Genomic DNA, 13,515 nt, shown 5'->3' with positions numbered 1-13,515 from the left:
ATCTGCAATTTGAGAGGGAGGAGGTGAAATCGGATGTGTCAGTATTGCATATGAGAAAAGGGGACTACAGACGCATGAGGGAGGAGCTGGCCAAACATGACTGGAAAGGGATCCTAGCAGGGATGACAGTGGAACAGCAATGGAAGGAATTGATGGAATTAATCTAGAAGATGCAGGATCTTTTCATTCTGAAGAAGAAAGATTCTAGGGGGTGAAAGAGGCGACCATGGCCTTCAAGGGAAGTCAAGGATAGTATAAAACTAAAAGAGAAGGCGTATAATGTAGCAAAGATCAGTGGGAAGCCAGAGGATTGGGAAGCTTTTAAAGAACAACAGAAGGTAACCAAAAAGGCAATACTGGGAGAAATGGTGAATACGAAAGGAAGCTAGCTAATAATATAAAAGAGGATTGCAGGAGTTTCTTCGGTTATACAAAGAGTAAGAAAGAGGCAAGACTGGGCGTTGGACAGCTGAAGAATGATACAGCAGAAGTGATAATGGGGAATAAAGTAATGGCAGAGGAGTTAAATAACTTTTTTTGCAACAGTCTTCACAGTGGAAGACACCACAAAGTGCCTGAAATTCAAGAGAGTCGGGGATAGATGTTAATGGATGGCTATACAATGGAGTAGGTGCTTGATATGCTGAATGGGCTGAAGATGGATAATTCACTTGCACTGAATGGAATGCACCCCAGGGTTCTGAAAGAGGTGGCTTTAGAGATTGTGGAGGCATTGACAGTGATATTTCAAGAATCACTGGAGCCAGGAGTGGTCCCAGACGATCGGGAAATTGTCAACATTACCCCGCTGCACAAGAAGGGAGCAAAGCAGAATAGAGGGAACTTTTGTCTGGTTAGTGTGACTAAAGTGGTTGGTAAGATTTTAGAGTCCACTATAAATGATGAGGTCACGGAGTAGTGCGAAGTTCACGATAAAATAGGTCCAAGTCAGCAAGGCTTTGTGAAGGAGAGGTCTTGCGTCACACGTTTGCTTGAATTATTTGAAGAAGTAAATAGCAAGGCCGACAAAGTAGAGTCAGAAGATGTTGCTTCCTTAGTTTTCAGGAAGCCTTTGATAAGATGCCGAACGTGAGTCTGCAAAAGAAGATGAGAGCCCACAGCATCAAAGGGCCCATACCAGTATGGATAGCAGGTTGGCTGAATGGCAGAAGACAAAGAATTGCAATAAAGGGGACTTTTCTGATTGACTTCCAGTGACCAGCGGTGTTCCGCAGGGGTCGGTGCTGGGGCCGCTACTCTTCACGTTGTATATTAATGATTTGGACGAGGGGATTGGGGGCTTTGCAGCCAAGTTTGTGGATTATACGAAAATAGGTGGAGGGGCAGGTTGTTTAGAGAAAGCAGGGATTCTACAGAAGGACTTGGGCAGGTGGAATATAGCGTGACAAAGTGTGGAGTCATGCATTTTGGTAGTGGGAATAAAGGCACAGATAATATTTTCTAAACGGGAGAGAATACAGAAATCGGAGGTGCAAAGGGACTTTGTAGTGTTAGTGCCGGATTCCCAAAAAGTTAATCTGCAAGTCGACTCAGTAGAAAGGAAAGCAGACTCATTTATTTCAAGAGGGCATGTATACAAAAACAGTGATGTAATTTTTAAGCTCCAGAATGCGCTGATAAGGCCTTTGAAATAACGTGAGCAATTTTGGGCACCATATCTGAGGAAGGATGTGATGGCTCTGGAGAGGGTCTAAAGGAGGTTTACCAGTGATCCCAGGAATGAGTAGGTTAACCCATCATGAGCGTTTGTCGGCACTGGGCCTGTAATGGTTGGATTTTAGAAGAATAACGGGGACCTCATGGAAACATAGAGAATAGTGAAAGGCTTGGGTAGAGTGGATGTGGAGAGGATGTTTCCACAGGTGGGAGAGTCCAGGACTCGAGGTCATAGCCTCAAAACTAAAGAACGTTCTTTTAGGAAGGAGATGAGGACATTTTTATTAGTCAAAGGATGGTGAATCTGTGGAATTATTTGCCACAGAAGGCTGTGGAGGCCAAGTCAGTGGATATTTTTAAGGCAGAGACAGCGGGATTCTGGAATAGTTTAGGTGTTAGAGGTTTTGGGGGAAGGCAGGAGAGTGGGGTTAGGAGGGAGAGATTGATCAGCCATGAGTGAATGGCGGAGTAGACTTGATGGGCCGAATTGCTTAATTCTACTGTCACTTATGGCTTATCTGAGGCTGCCCCTGACCTGAGATTTTCTGCTCAGGTTTTCAAAGAATAGGCTTACCACATTGGTGTTCAGAATGTTTTAGTGCACGGGATAGATCACTTGTTTCAAACACCAGGATACTTAATGTACCAGGTGTCTTGGTATAGTCACTGTCAGGCCACCACGGTGGAAGACAGTGTCCTTGCCCCATCCAGCCCTTCGTTTCATCCGCTGTCGTTTCATTGTCCTGGCGGCCTTAAGGCCAATATTGCGGGAATCAGTGATAGTTCCTGGGAACTTGCTTTAGGACCGAGTCCTTGCAGCAATGTTACTCAAACCTCGTCCCGATGTTAGTTGACGTTTCATGTTGTGGGGAATGCTGCGCAGGGTGTTCTCGGAGACTGGGTAGCTTCTAGGGATCTACAAGGCCGCCGATGTAGCATCTCCTGGTCTTATCTGCGTGACAGTTTTTGTCCTGGTGCACTGGGCCGCGGGAATGAGTGAGAGGATCACAGTGTAACAGGACCGTGTGTGTCGCTGTGTGGCGCTGTTCTGGTGTCTGAGTGGTCGACTCGGATTTATGTCAGTTCCCGGCCAGTCTCACAAGGGCACTGCAGGGACAATCACCTTGGTGGAACTTGGTGCGGCAACGCATGGCGACACTTGTGTACCTTCTAGATTGTGTGCAAAACAACGTGTTTCACTGAACCTAGGTATCCAAGGTATATGTGACAATAAAGTATATTCCTAGCTAAACGAGAGCAAGTCTGAGGTCATCCTATTCGGCCGCCTCCCCCCTCCCCCTCACCCCCCCCCCCCCCCCATCTCCATCAAAACCACAACAGGCAGCCTTGGAAGCCTATCCATCCTAGTCAAACCTCATGTCAAAAACCTTGGCGTGATATTTGACTCCGCTTTTAAGTTTGACAAACAAGTCAACTCTGTGGTAAAGGGCAATTTCTTCCAGCTTCGAACTATAGCTAAAATCAAACCATTCCTCCAATTTGAAGATCTAGAAAAAATCATCCACGCATTTATTTCCTCCCGCCTGGACTATTGCAACTCCATACACACTGGGATCAGCCAATCATCCCTGTCCCGCCTGCAATTGGTCCAAAACGCGTCAGCAAAACTCCTGACGGGTACCCGTAAAAGGGACCACATCACCCCGATTTTGGCCTCTCTCCACTGGCTCCCAGTACGGTACAGAATCGACTTCAAGCTCCTCCTATTTGCATACAAAGCCCTAAACGCCCCCCCCCCGCCCACCACCCCCATATCAAAAATCTTCTAACCCACCACTAACTCCAGGTCCTTCAGGTCGGCCAACTTGGGGCTACTGACAATCCCGCGGTCTAGGCTTAAGAGGCTTAAGCTCAGGGGTGACCGCGCTTTTGCGGTTGCAGCTCCCAGACTGTGGAACTGCATCCCACTCCCCATCAGAATTGCCCCCTCCATTGACACCTAAGTCCAGGCTCAAAACCTACATATATTCCCTACCGTTTGAGGCCCTCTGAGGGGACGCAGTTAACTGTTTATGTCTGCGTTGTTAGGTGTGTGTGCTATTGTATGTTTTTTTAGTACCTGAACTAATGTACACACTTTGGTCAACGTGGGTTGTGTTTAAATGTGCTAGACAAATAAAATTGACTTGGCTTGACTATCAGTTACATATGGGCCAGGCCCAGTATGGATGGCAGCTGTCACTTCCACGCAATCAGAAGCTGTCAGAAAATGTGATGTGGCATTTAACAATACACTTCATAATTTGACCCCATGCATTGTTGCAACGCACTTTTCGTGATCACATTTTGACAGTTGCTGCACCAGAATGAGTCCATTCCGTGTCGGTCATTTTTAGCCACAACACCTAGTGTGGCAGGACTAGCACCCGGACAGTAACGAGTCTGCTCCAAACAGTGAAGCAACGGGTTGGTCAGTTCGTCCTGCCCGATTTCTGCATAGACTCTGTACACTTTAGCCAATGTTCACTGCCATGTAAACCAAAGACTGCTTTCTGATGTTTGACGCGTCACTTTAAGTCAGTAATTCCCAAAGCAGTGCTAAACTGGGAGCAGCTGGCGTGACGTGTTTGTTCAGTGAGTGTCATTGACGTCGTTGGCCAGGAGACTGGTGCCGCTGGAGATTTCTCTCTGCTATAACAGGGGATGCCATCACTCTTTCGGCAACAGTCCTGGCGTGTTGTATCACAGAGGAGTCGTCACTCACCGAGAACATGGATATCTCAATACTTGATCAAATAATGTCGATTTACTATCCGATTCTGGCCGCGGTTGGTGTTCCCGGTGAGTGGTTACTCACAGGTACTTACCGTGTTTATCACTCTTTTATCTGACATCCGCGATGGCTGCGCTCCGTATTGACCGCTTGTCTCACTGTTGGACGATTCTGTGTATGGTATTTAGCGAACGGTGACGTTGATGTTAAAATAACCAGGTATCTTCATTCAAGCGGTAGTCTCAGGCAAGATGGTCCTGTGTTATGTTGACTCCAAAACGTCTAGCAGTGGATCTATGAACCTGCCGCCACTGTCCCGTCAGCAGTATCGTTGTGAATGCACAGTATATTCTGGTGTGTGGACTAATTAGATTAACAGACTGCTGATACCAAGCTTTTGTGAAATGCATCTTGAAATAATCCAGTATAAGTGTTCAGGATAAGTGTTCAGATAATCCAGGAGCTGCCAGTTGTTACAGCACTGAGTGTAACTGTCCGGCTGCCAATTACATTCTTGCTTTTTCCGGGAATAAAAATCAGCCGTTGATGTTTCCGCCCGGGTGTGAGACCAGGGTTGTTGCTCTGATGCCAGAGAAACGCTCCAGTTTCACTCCGCTCACTTTCTTTATTCACAAGCGGCGTGGAATATTTCCATATTTTGGAAATAATCCCCGCTGGCCTGGAGTGAATGCGAAAATGCTTGAAACCGCATGTCTGGGAGCATTTGTGGAAAGAGAAAGAGTTAATGTTTCAAATCTAAGTTTCTTTCTCGGGAAGCAAGGAAGGGAACAAACACGTTGATCTGAGCGGCAGTGATGTTGGAAAGAACAACGGCTGGTGTGTAGCAAATGTCTGGAGCAGGGATAGGTTTTTGCTGAATGGATAATTGAACGACATTATCTGTGTAACGTGTTCCTAACCTTGGCGTTATGCATTTCGTGTGCGGTTTTACTGTTGGTGACGGTGTGAATTCGGGTGAATTTATACAGTCTGGTCGAGTGGGACCTGCCCAGGATATTCCAGCATTTCCAGTTGTTGGCAATATTTTCTGATTTATCTCAGATTTGCAACATTCACAATTTATTCTTGACTTTCCCGCTGGCCCGTGGTTGTGATGCTCCGCTTTCTGGAACGGGGCCGCTTTAGCTTCTCCCTGGCGACGTTGCTTGAGTTCGGTCGTTTCTGGGTTAATGACAGCTCAGGTAGTGGTCAAGAGAGATAGCGCCGTATTATTGGGTGGACTGAGTACATCTCAATTCTTATCTCTGTTTTGTCCCAACCTGAGATCAGATCTGTATATTGCGGCGGGGGGCACGGATGACAGCCCGGCCTCGGGTCTGTTTCTGTTCCTCGTTACTTGTTGCTCTGTGAGGGGAACCCCGCTGTTCCAGAACGGTCGCATCAACTGACTGCGGAGAGGTTGTGAACCGTTGCCGCTCTGAGTGGTGACGTTGCTGCCAAAGTGGTGTGTGGTGAGGATGTCTGACTCTGATCATTGTCAGTGACAAAAAGCACTATGTGGCCAATTTGAAAATAGTCTTTGAGCTGCAGGACACTGGGGCTGAGGTTGACGACTGCAGTGAGCTGCAGGAAAGGCAATTTGATGGGATGTTGCGTTGTAACAGGTCCCCGCGGTCACTTATTGGGAGCTGAGAATTGTTGCTAATTGTTCTGCACGTCTCAGATTTCTCAACTTACTTACTGGCATGTTACAATTTCGTAATTTAACCTTCGTTTTACTGAGAATGTGCGGTGTTGCAGCTCGTCTGAGATGGGTTGATTTTGGTCCTTCTACAGGCGTGTGCAGTCCCGACTTGTTTCTAACAAGTCATGACTGACTTCTGTGTCTGGTTCTGAATTTCTTTTTCCACAGTCGGTACAGTAATGTAGCTGGTAGCTCTGTGGCCTCACAGATCAAGCGAACGAGCTCCGATCTTGCACTGCTTTTTCTGATGTCGCCGCATTCTATTCGTGAACGCATGGTGTGACGGGCAGAGTGCTGAGGGAATGTGCAGACCAATTATCTGAGGTCTTCACAAAAATCTTCAACCTGTCCCTTTTAAAATCCACCATCCCTCCCTGCCTGAAGTCCGCCATAATCATCCCACTGCCGAAAAAGTCTGTCATCAGCGGCCTTAACGACTACCGTCCGGTAGCACTCACACCGGTCATCACAAAGTGCTTCGAGAGACTGGTCCTGCAGCACATCAAAGCCAGCCTCCCACCCACCTTCGACCCACACCAGTTTGCCTACAGAGCAAATAGGTCTACAGGGGATGCCATCGACACTGCTCTTCACACTGCACTGACCCACCTTGAACACCAGGGGAGCTATGTGAGGATGCTCTTCCTCGACTTCAGCTCTGCCTTTAACACGGTCATCCCGAGCAGACTGGTCACCAAACTTTCCGACCTTGGTTTTTCCCAAACCATCTGCCAATGGATCAAGGACTTCCTGACCAACCGCCCCCAGACCGTCAAAATAGGCCCTCACCTCTCCTCCACCATTACACTGAGCACCGGCTCACCACAGGGCTGTGTGTTGAGCCCCATCCTTTACTCCCTCTACACTCACGACTGCGCCCCCACCCATCCCACCAACACCATCATCAAGTTCGCGGATGACACGACTGTGGTTGGACTCATCTCAGAAGGAGATGAGACAGCCTATAGGGATGAAATCCAAAGGCTGGCAGCATGGTGTTCAGTGAACAATCTGGTCCTGAACTCCTCCAAAACAAAGGAACTTATAATTGACTTTAGAAAAACCAGTGGAGATTACGACCCACTCTACATCAATGGGGTCTGTGTGGAAAGGGTACCAGCTTTCAGGTTCCTGGGTACGCACATCGCAGAGGATCTTACCTGGTCTACCAACACCATCACCACAGTAAAGAAGGCACAGCAGAGACTCCACTTCCTGAGGATCCTCAGGAAAACCAACCTGCAGGAGAAGCTCATGTTGTCCTTCTATCGCTGCTCCATCGAGAGTGTGCTGGCATACTGTATAACCACATGGTATGCCAGCTGCTCAGAAAAGGACAGGAAGGCCCTTCAGAGGGTCATCACGACGGCCCAGAAGATCATCGGCTGCTCACTGCCCTCCCTGGAGCACCTGTTCAGCCTACGCTGCCTCAGTAGAGCAGGCAAAATAATAAAAGATCCATCCCACCCCGGCCACCGTCTGTTTGTTCATCTGCCCTCTGGTCGACGTTTCAGGTCGATCAAATCCCGAACAAACAGACTTAAGAACAGTTTTTACCCCAGGGCCATACGAGAACTGAACACTACCTTTGCACTAGGCAACACCGTTAAAAAATCTTGTACTTAATATAATTGTATTTAATTGTATTTATGTATTTATTTGTTTTTGCATTTATTGCATATATGTTTGTACGCACCGTCAGGATTGGCTATTTTTTAATTTCGTTGTACTCGTTGCAATGACAATAAATGAATATTATTATTATTATTATTATTTGTTTCCTCCATTTGCTCCGGTTTCCTTCCTCGACCCAACATGTGCAGTTTGTTAGGTAATTCGCTGCTGTAAGTTACCTGTATGCCAGCAGAAGAATAGTAGAATTTGAGGTAAATTGTTGTTAATGTCGTTGAATTAAAACAGCATGATTCGTGGAAATGATTGGTCGACTTTTGACACCTGATTCTGTGAGCCGAAGGACATGTATTTTATAAGCTTCTAGCTCCATGCCGCATCCAGGTAAATTATTCTGCCAACCAGCTTGTGTATCCAAAGGAAACCAGGGTTAACAAGGCAGGCCAATCAGGCATTTAAAAAAAAATCGTATCTTTTCCCAGAGCTGCGATATTCTGTTTGACTGGCGTAAATCACCAGTCAGGTTCTAGTTTGAAGATTGCATGTAGATTTTGTCAGCACACTGCACCTATGGTACTTGGCGCTGTTGAGATGAGTTCGGGCAATTAGGAATGGTTGGATAGAGCGGAACAACTTGAATGGGGAGCCGTTTATTTGGCAGAGAGCAGACATTTCCAGTACGATGCGAGGAGATGGATGGTGATAATAAATTGAATCAGACATCGCGAACGGTCCAGAACTGTCCGCAGAAAGTCTGGAAGATGAAAGACTTAACTTACATGTAAAACCTCGAATGTGTATTTGCAAGCACTGATCTAAAAGATTATACACCCACGTTGCAAAGCCCGAATATTCGGCACAGAAACAATGAGCCAAATGGTCCGCATACATGTAGGAAGTTTTCTACGAATGCACTAATACTGTAGTTGGAACTGGTTGATCAGAGAAATCCCGCTACAGATATGCATACCATACCATGGCCGTCTCCATGGGATTTCCCAATCTTCTGCACTTGGTACACACAGAAACATAGAAACATAGAAAATAGATGCAGGAGGAGGCCATTCGGCCCTTCGAGCCAGCCGTTCATTGTGATCATGGGTGATCGTCCACAATCAATAACCCGTGCCTGCCTTCTCCCCATATCCCTTGATTCCACTAGCCCCGAGAGCTCTATCTAACTCTCTCTTAAATCCATCCAGTGATTTGGCCTCCACTGCCTTCAGTGGCAGAGAATTCCACAAATTCACAACTCTCTGGGTGAAAAAAATCCTTCTCACCTCAGCTTTAAATGGCATCCCCTTTATTCTAAGAATGTGGACCCTGGTTCTGGACTCGTCCAACATTGGGAACACATCGCCTTAAACATTCCCCTTTTCCCCTACCAACAGCTTCCTGAGTCTTTGCATTCACTAATAACTCTGGTGAAGCCGGAGTAAGCCTGGGGCTGAGGGTAGGCTCCAAGCAAGGATTATCTTTCGAACCCGATGGTGTACAAGTCCAAAGATCTTCGGAGGTGGCATTACAGGTACTGTAGGTCAGTTGTCATTGAATGTGTATGTGACATTTTATTTTTCCTGCCGCACAAACAAACCAAGAGCAGAGTGGTTGGGGTACGATGTTCGCTAGCCCACATCTGCACTTCTGTGGGCACCTCTGGTCACCACACTGTAGGAAGAACTTAACTGCTAGGTCGAAGGTGGCGAGGAGATCCATGAGCATGTTTTCTGAGATGGCAAAGTTTGGTAATGACGGGAGAGTCGATAGACTGAGTTTATTGTATTTTCACGAAAAAGACACAGTGAAGATCCAACAATTGGACAAATTAAGGGGCATGGACAGGATACGTGCTATGAACATGTCCCAAACAAGACAGAGCTATATCCAGAGGGCATTGGTTTAGATAAAATGTTTGACAAATCTGATGAGGTCTCTTCTCATTCAGACTCGGAATCTAGGACGCGCTACTAAAGAGTTTGACGGAGGCAGGGACACCAAAGACATCAAGAGGAACATTTGAAACCCCAAGGCATGGAGACTACGGGTTCTGTGGGTACATCCATGTCGGTTTGGCTGTGGTGGGTGTAATGGCTTGCTTCCGAGCTGTGGGAAGCTCTCCCTCTGGGGAAGGAACTGGAGAATGTGGTGGATGGAAGCGCTACAAAGTGTATTGTAGGAAAATGGGAGTAGGGAGGTGGAGTATGCGAGAATGGTGGAGACAGAGTGGAGAGCGTGGGTCGGGGTGTGGACTGCAGCGCGGGCATACACTGAATATGTTGTACATGGAACAATCAGCGTGGTTTGCAGTTTCGGGACATCTGCTGTAATTCGACAGAACACTTCTGACTGTAGCATTTGTTTCCAGGTCAGATCACCCATAGTCAACCCGCAAATTCCCTGATCAGCATGACATAAAACATTACAATGGAAATCCGCACGATAAGCCACGCGGGGTTGCTCACTCCCCACTGTTATCTATCCTGACGTGCAGTCTGTCCCTCCGCTGTACACCCTACTTTAAACAGTCCGCACTGCACCTTCCCCCTGCACCTTCATCCCGCCCGCGGCTTGCCCCGGCCCAGTCCCAACTGCACCGTCACCCTGAGCAGTCCCCACTGGCACTTGACCCTGCCCAATCACAACGATACTTTCACCTTGCCCATTCCCCACATTAACCTCACCCTGCCCCGTCCCCACTGCCCCTTCACCCTGCCCGGTACCCACTGCCCCTTCACCCTGCCCGGTACCCACTGCCCAAACGCGACTGCACCTTGACGCTGCCGAGTCTCCACTGCGCTTTCAACCTGCCCAGTCCCCACCGCACCGTAATTGTGCCCAGTTCCCACTGCCCGCTGACAATGCCCAGTGACCACTACACCATCACCCTGCCCAGTGACCACTACACCATCACCCTGCCCAGTGACCACTACACCATCACCTTGCCCAGTGACCACTACACCATCACCCTGCCCAGTGACCACTACACCATCATCCTGCCCAGTGACCACTGCCCCTTCACCCTGCCCAGTCCCCACTGCCCCTTCACCCTGCCCCATCCCCACTGGCCAGTCACCCAGCCAATTCCCCACTTTCACCACATCCTGCCCATTCCACACTGTAACTTCACCCTGCCCATTCCCCACTATAAACTCACCCTGCCCAGTCCTCGTTGTAACCTCACCCTGCCCAGTCCCCACTGTACCTTCACCCTGCCCAGTCCCCACTGCCGGTTGACCCTGCCCAATCACAATGTTGGGTATTGACCTTGAAGTGATGCCTTTCTTTTATGTGGAATGTGTGCACGGATCTGCAGGCGGGTCATTCTGATATCGGTGGTGGCCAAACATGCGCAGGTGGAACAAGAGTAGATGAGGCATGGGCAAGCTGGGCCGAAGAGCCTGTTTACACGCGGAAGGACCCTACCTCTATCTGTGCATTGTGCTCCAATTTATCTTTCGGTAAGGAGGACAAACGGTCTATCTAGATTTGCCATTCCCAAAGAGGAATACTGTCAGCCTCTCGGCTATCTTCTGATTTACTTTGAGCCTGCAGATTATTTTCCCACACTGATCCGCGCACCGCCACTGGCACACTTTGTCATCTGCATTGCGAAGTCAATTAGAGCACGCAGCTAAGATACGGAATGATCACTCGATTGGATTAGGTAACTAGTGCGACGAGGGAAAGCATTCGTTCGCGCGGGAACCGACGGAAATCCCGAGTCAGAGGAGAGGATCCAACCCGCATCCCGAGAGCTGTGCGGGCCACGTATCTTTTCATTATCTACCTGCTGATATGTCTTGTAATTTAATTTATTCTGGCAACTCAGTAGTAAATGTCACTCGGAAATCCTATCAGCTCAGAGTATTGTCCGTGAACGCCAGATAACATCCATCGTTCGTTCTTTCGCAGTTAACTTGGTGGCGATTGTAATCCTGTCCCGTGGAAAGTGCGGTCTCTCCAAATGCATCACTCGCTACCTGGTGGCAATGGCAGCAGCCGACCTCATGGTCCTCATCATTGATGTCATAATAAGGACCATTGTTGAGATGTATTTCCCGCTGTCGTTCTTCACCATCACCCCCGTGTGCTCCATCAACTGGGCCCTGGCCTTCGCAGCCACAACAATCTCTGTCTGGTTCACCGTGGGTTTCACGTTTGATCGGTTTGTGGCCATTTGTTGTCAGAAGCTGAAAACAAAATATTGCACCGAGCGAACGGCGAGTGTTGTTATCCGAACCGTAATCGCTTTGAGCTGTTTAATAAACGTACCGTGGTATTTTACATTCGAATCAGCATATATCAGCGACAATAAACCCAGAGGGTGCGCCTTGAAACAGTCTTTCTTAACCTCACCTTCATGGACTGCGTTTGAGTTCTTGTGCATTGCGGTAACTCCTTGTCTCCCGTTCGTTTTGCTTTTGTTGGTCAATTCACTGACCGCCAGATACATTTTAGTCTCTGGTAGAGTCCGCAGATTGCTCCGGGGCCGCAACAGTGGAGAGAATGGCAAAGACCCGGAGATGGAGAACCGGAGGAAGTCCATCGTTTTACTCTTCAGCATATCAGGGAGTTCCATCGCGTTGTGGACCACAGTGGTTGTTTATGTTGTGTCTGAGCGCGCTTTGGGCGCTGAGTACTTCGCAGACAGTGATCTTCTGAAAATTTCGTTTATGTTCCAGCTTCTGAGTACCTGCACCAACACGTGTATTTATGTCCTGACCCAGAGAAAGTTCCGAGAGGAGCTGAAGAACGTGGTTAAATACCCCGTGAATTTCATTGTGAAATTAATCATATCAATGAAACATTAGTATTCCCAATCAAGTTATAAATATAGCAGAACATTGAACAGATGTGCGCATCTTAAACCGACGTTTTCAGGAGGTAACCGGGTGTGCGAATTATGTAATTCAGTAGCTGCCATTTACAACCAATAAATCAGCATCTGCAACTCCTTTCTACACAATATCATCTCAATGTTGTCAAAGTGTAGCAATACTGGATATTGTAAGTCACGGGATAACAGCGCGCAGTCACATCACCTTGTGCGCAAATCACACAGGAAACAGGTTGTTCATAGTGACCGGGAATAAACTATTCTAATCACTTCTGATAAATGTCTCCTTGTCGATGGGTGGGTGGAATGGTGCTGGGGACCGGGTTCTCAAAGGGGATATGGAGCGTCTATATATATGAGAATAATTAGAATATATATGGATGCTAATAATGAGAATTGGTAAGGACACGGCTGACACAACCTCATCGCTGCTGAGGTCACCCTTCTCTCAGGGGAGGAATCAGTGGTGATCGGCTCTCCCTCAGATGTAGGAAACAACGATTCCTCATTCCGCAACGTTCGGCGACGTTGAGATTGATCTGTGTGGAGAATCTGTGATTTGTGAAATGATCGTTTCAAGTTTACCCACTTCGATACCGGTGAACAAACTGGCTCCGTGACTGGCGACAATGCCCCGAATGCATTGAGCAACCCCCCCACCCCCACCCCGAGGGGATGGTGACGCGTTCCGCCTAAAATGTGAGATAGAATAATGTCAAGATGCCCTTGTAGTGTGTTTGACTTGTATTATCCGTCTGTTGTTGAATAAAGTTGACATGAACAAAATTAATGTTATGACTAATGAAATAATTGGTTCCCATGTATTAGATAGCATATTATCGGAAAGTTGTATCTAACAAAAACAAAAGTTGTTTACTGCACAGTATAACTGTCGGCTAATTCTGCTGGGAAGTCAGAGAACTGGTGGGC

The 13,515-nt window shown here is 47.6% G+C and overlaps 1 protein-coding gene across 1 annotated transcript; it reads left to right on the top strand.

Moving 5' to 3' along the window:
- The first annotated feature begins 11,737 nt into the window (after positions 1-11,737).
- On the top strand, positions 11,738-12,559 carry LOC144612150 (uncharacterized). Its single transcript, XM_078431711.1, has one exon. It carries the CDS (start codon positions 11,738-11,740, stop codon positions 12,557-12,559), a length of 822 nt encoding a protein of 273 aa, XP_078287837.1.
- Positions 12,560-13,515: the final 956 nt, after the last annotated feature.

This window comes from Rhinoraja longicauda, chromosome 43 (genome assembly GCF_053455715.1).
Source record: "Rhinoraja longicauda isolate Sanriku21f chromosome 43, sRhiLon1.1, whole genome shotgun sequence".
Classification (NCBI taxonomy): Eukaryota; Metazoa; Chordata; class Chondrichthyes; order Rajiformes; family Arhynchobatidae; genus Rhinoraja; species Rhinoraja longicauda.
This window is presented reverse-complemented; position numbering and strand designations above follow the sequence as displayed.

Coding starts and splice junctions, on each gene's coding strand:
- LOC144612150 (XM_078431711.1), top strand. CDS start 11,738: ATGGCAGCAGCCGACCTCATGGTCCTCATCATTGATGTCATAATAAGG.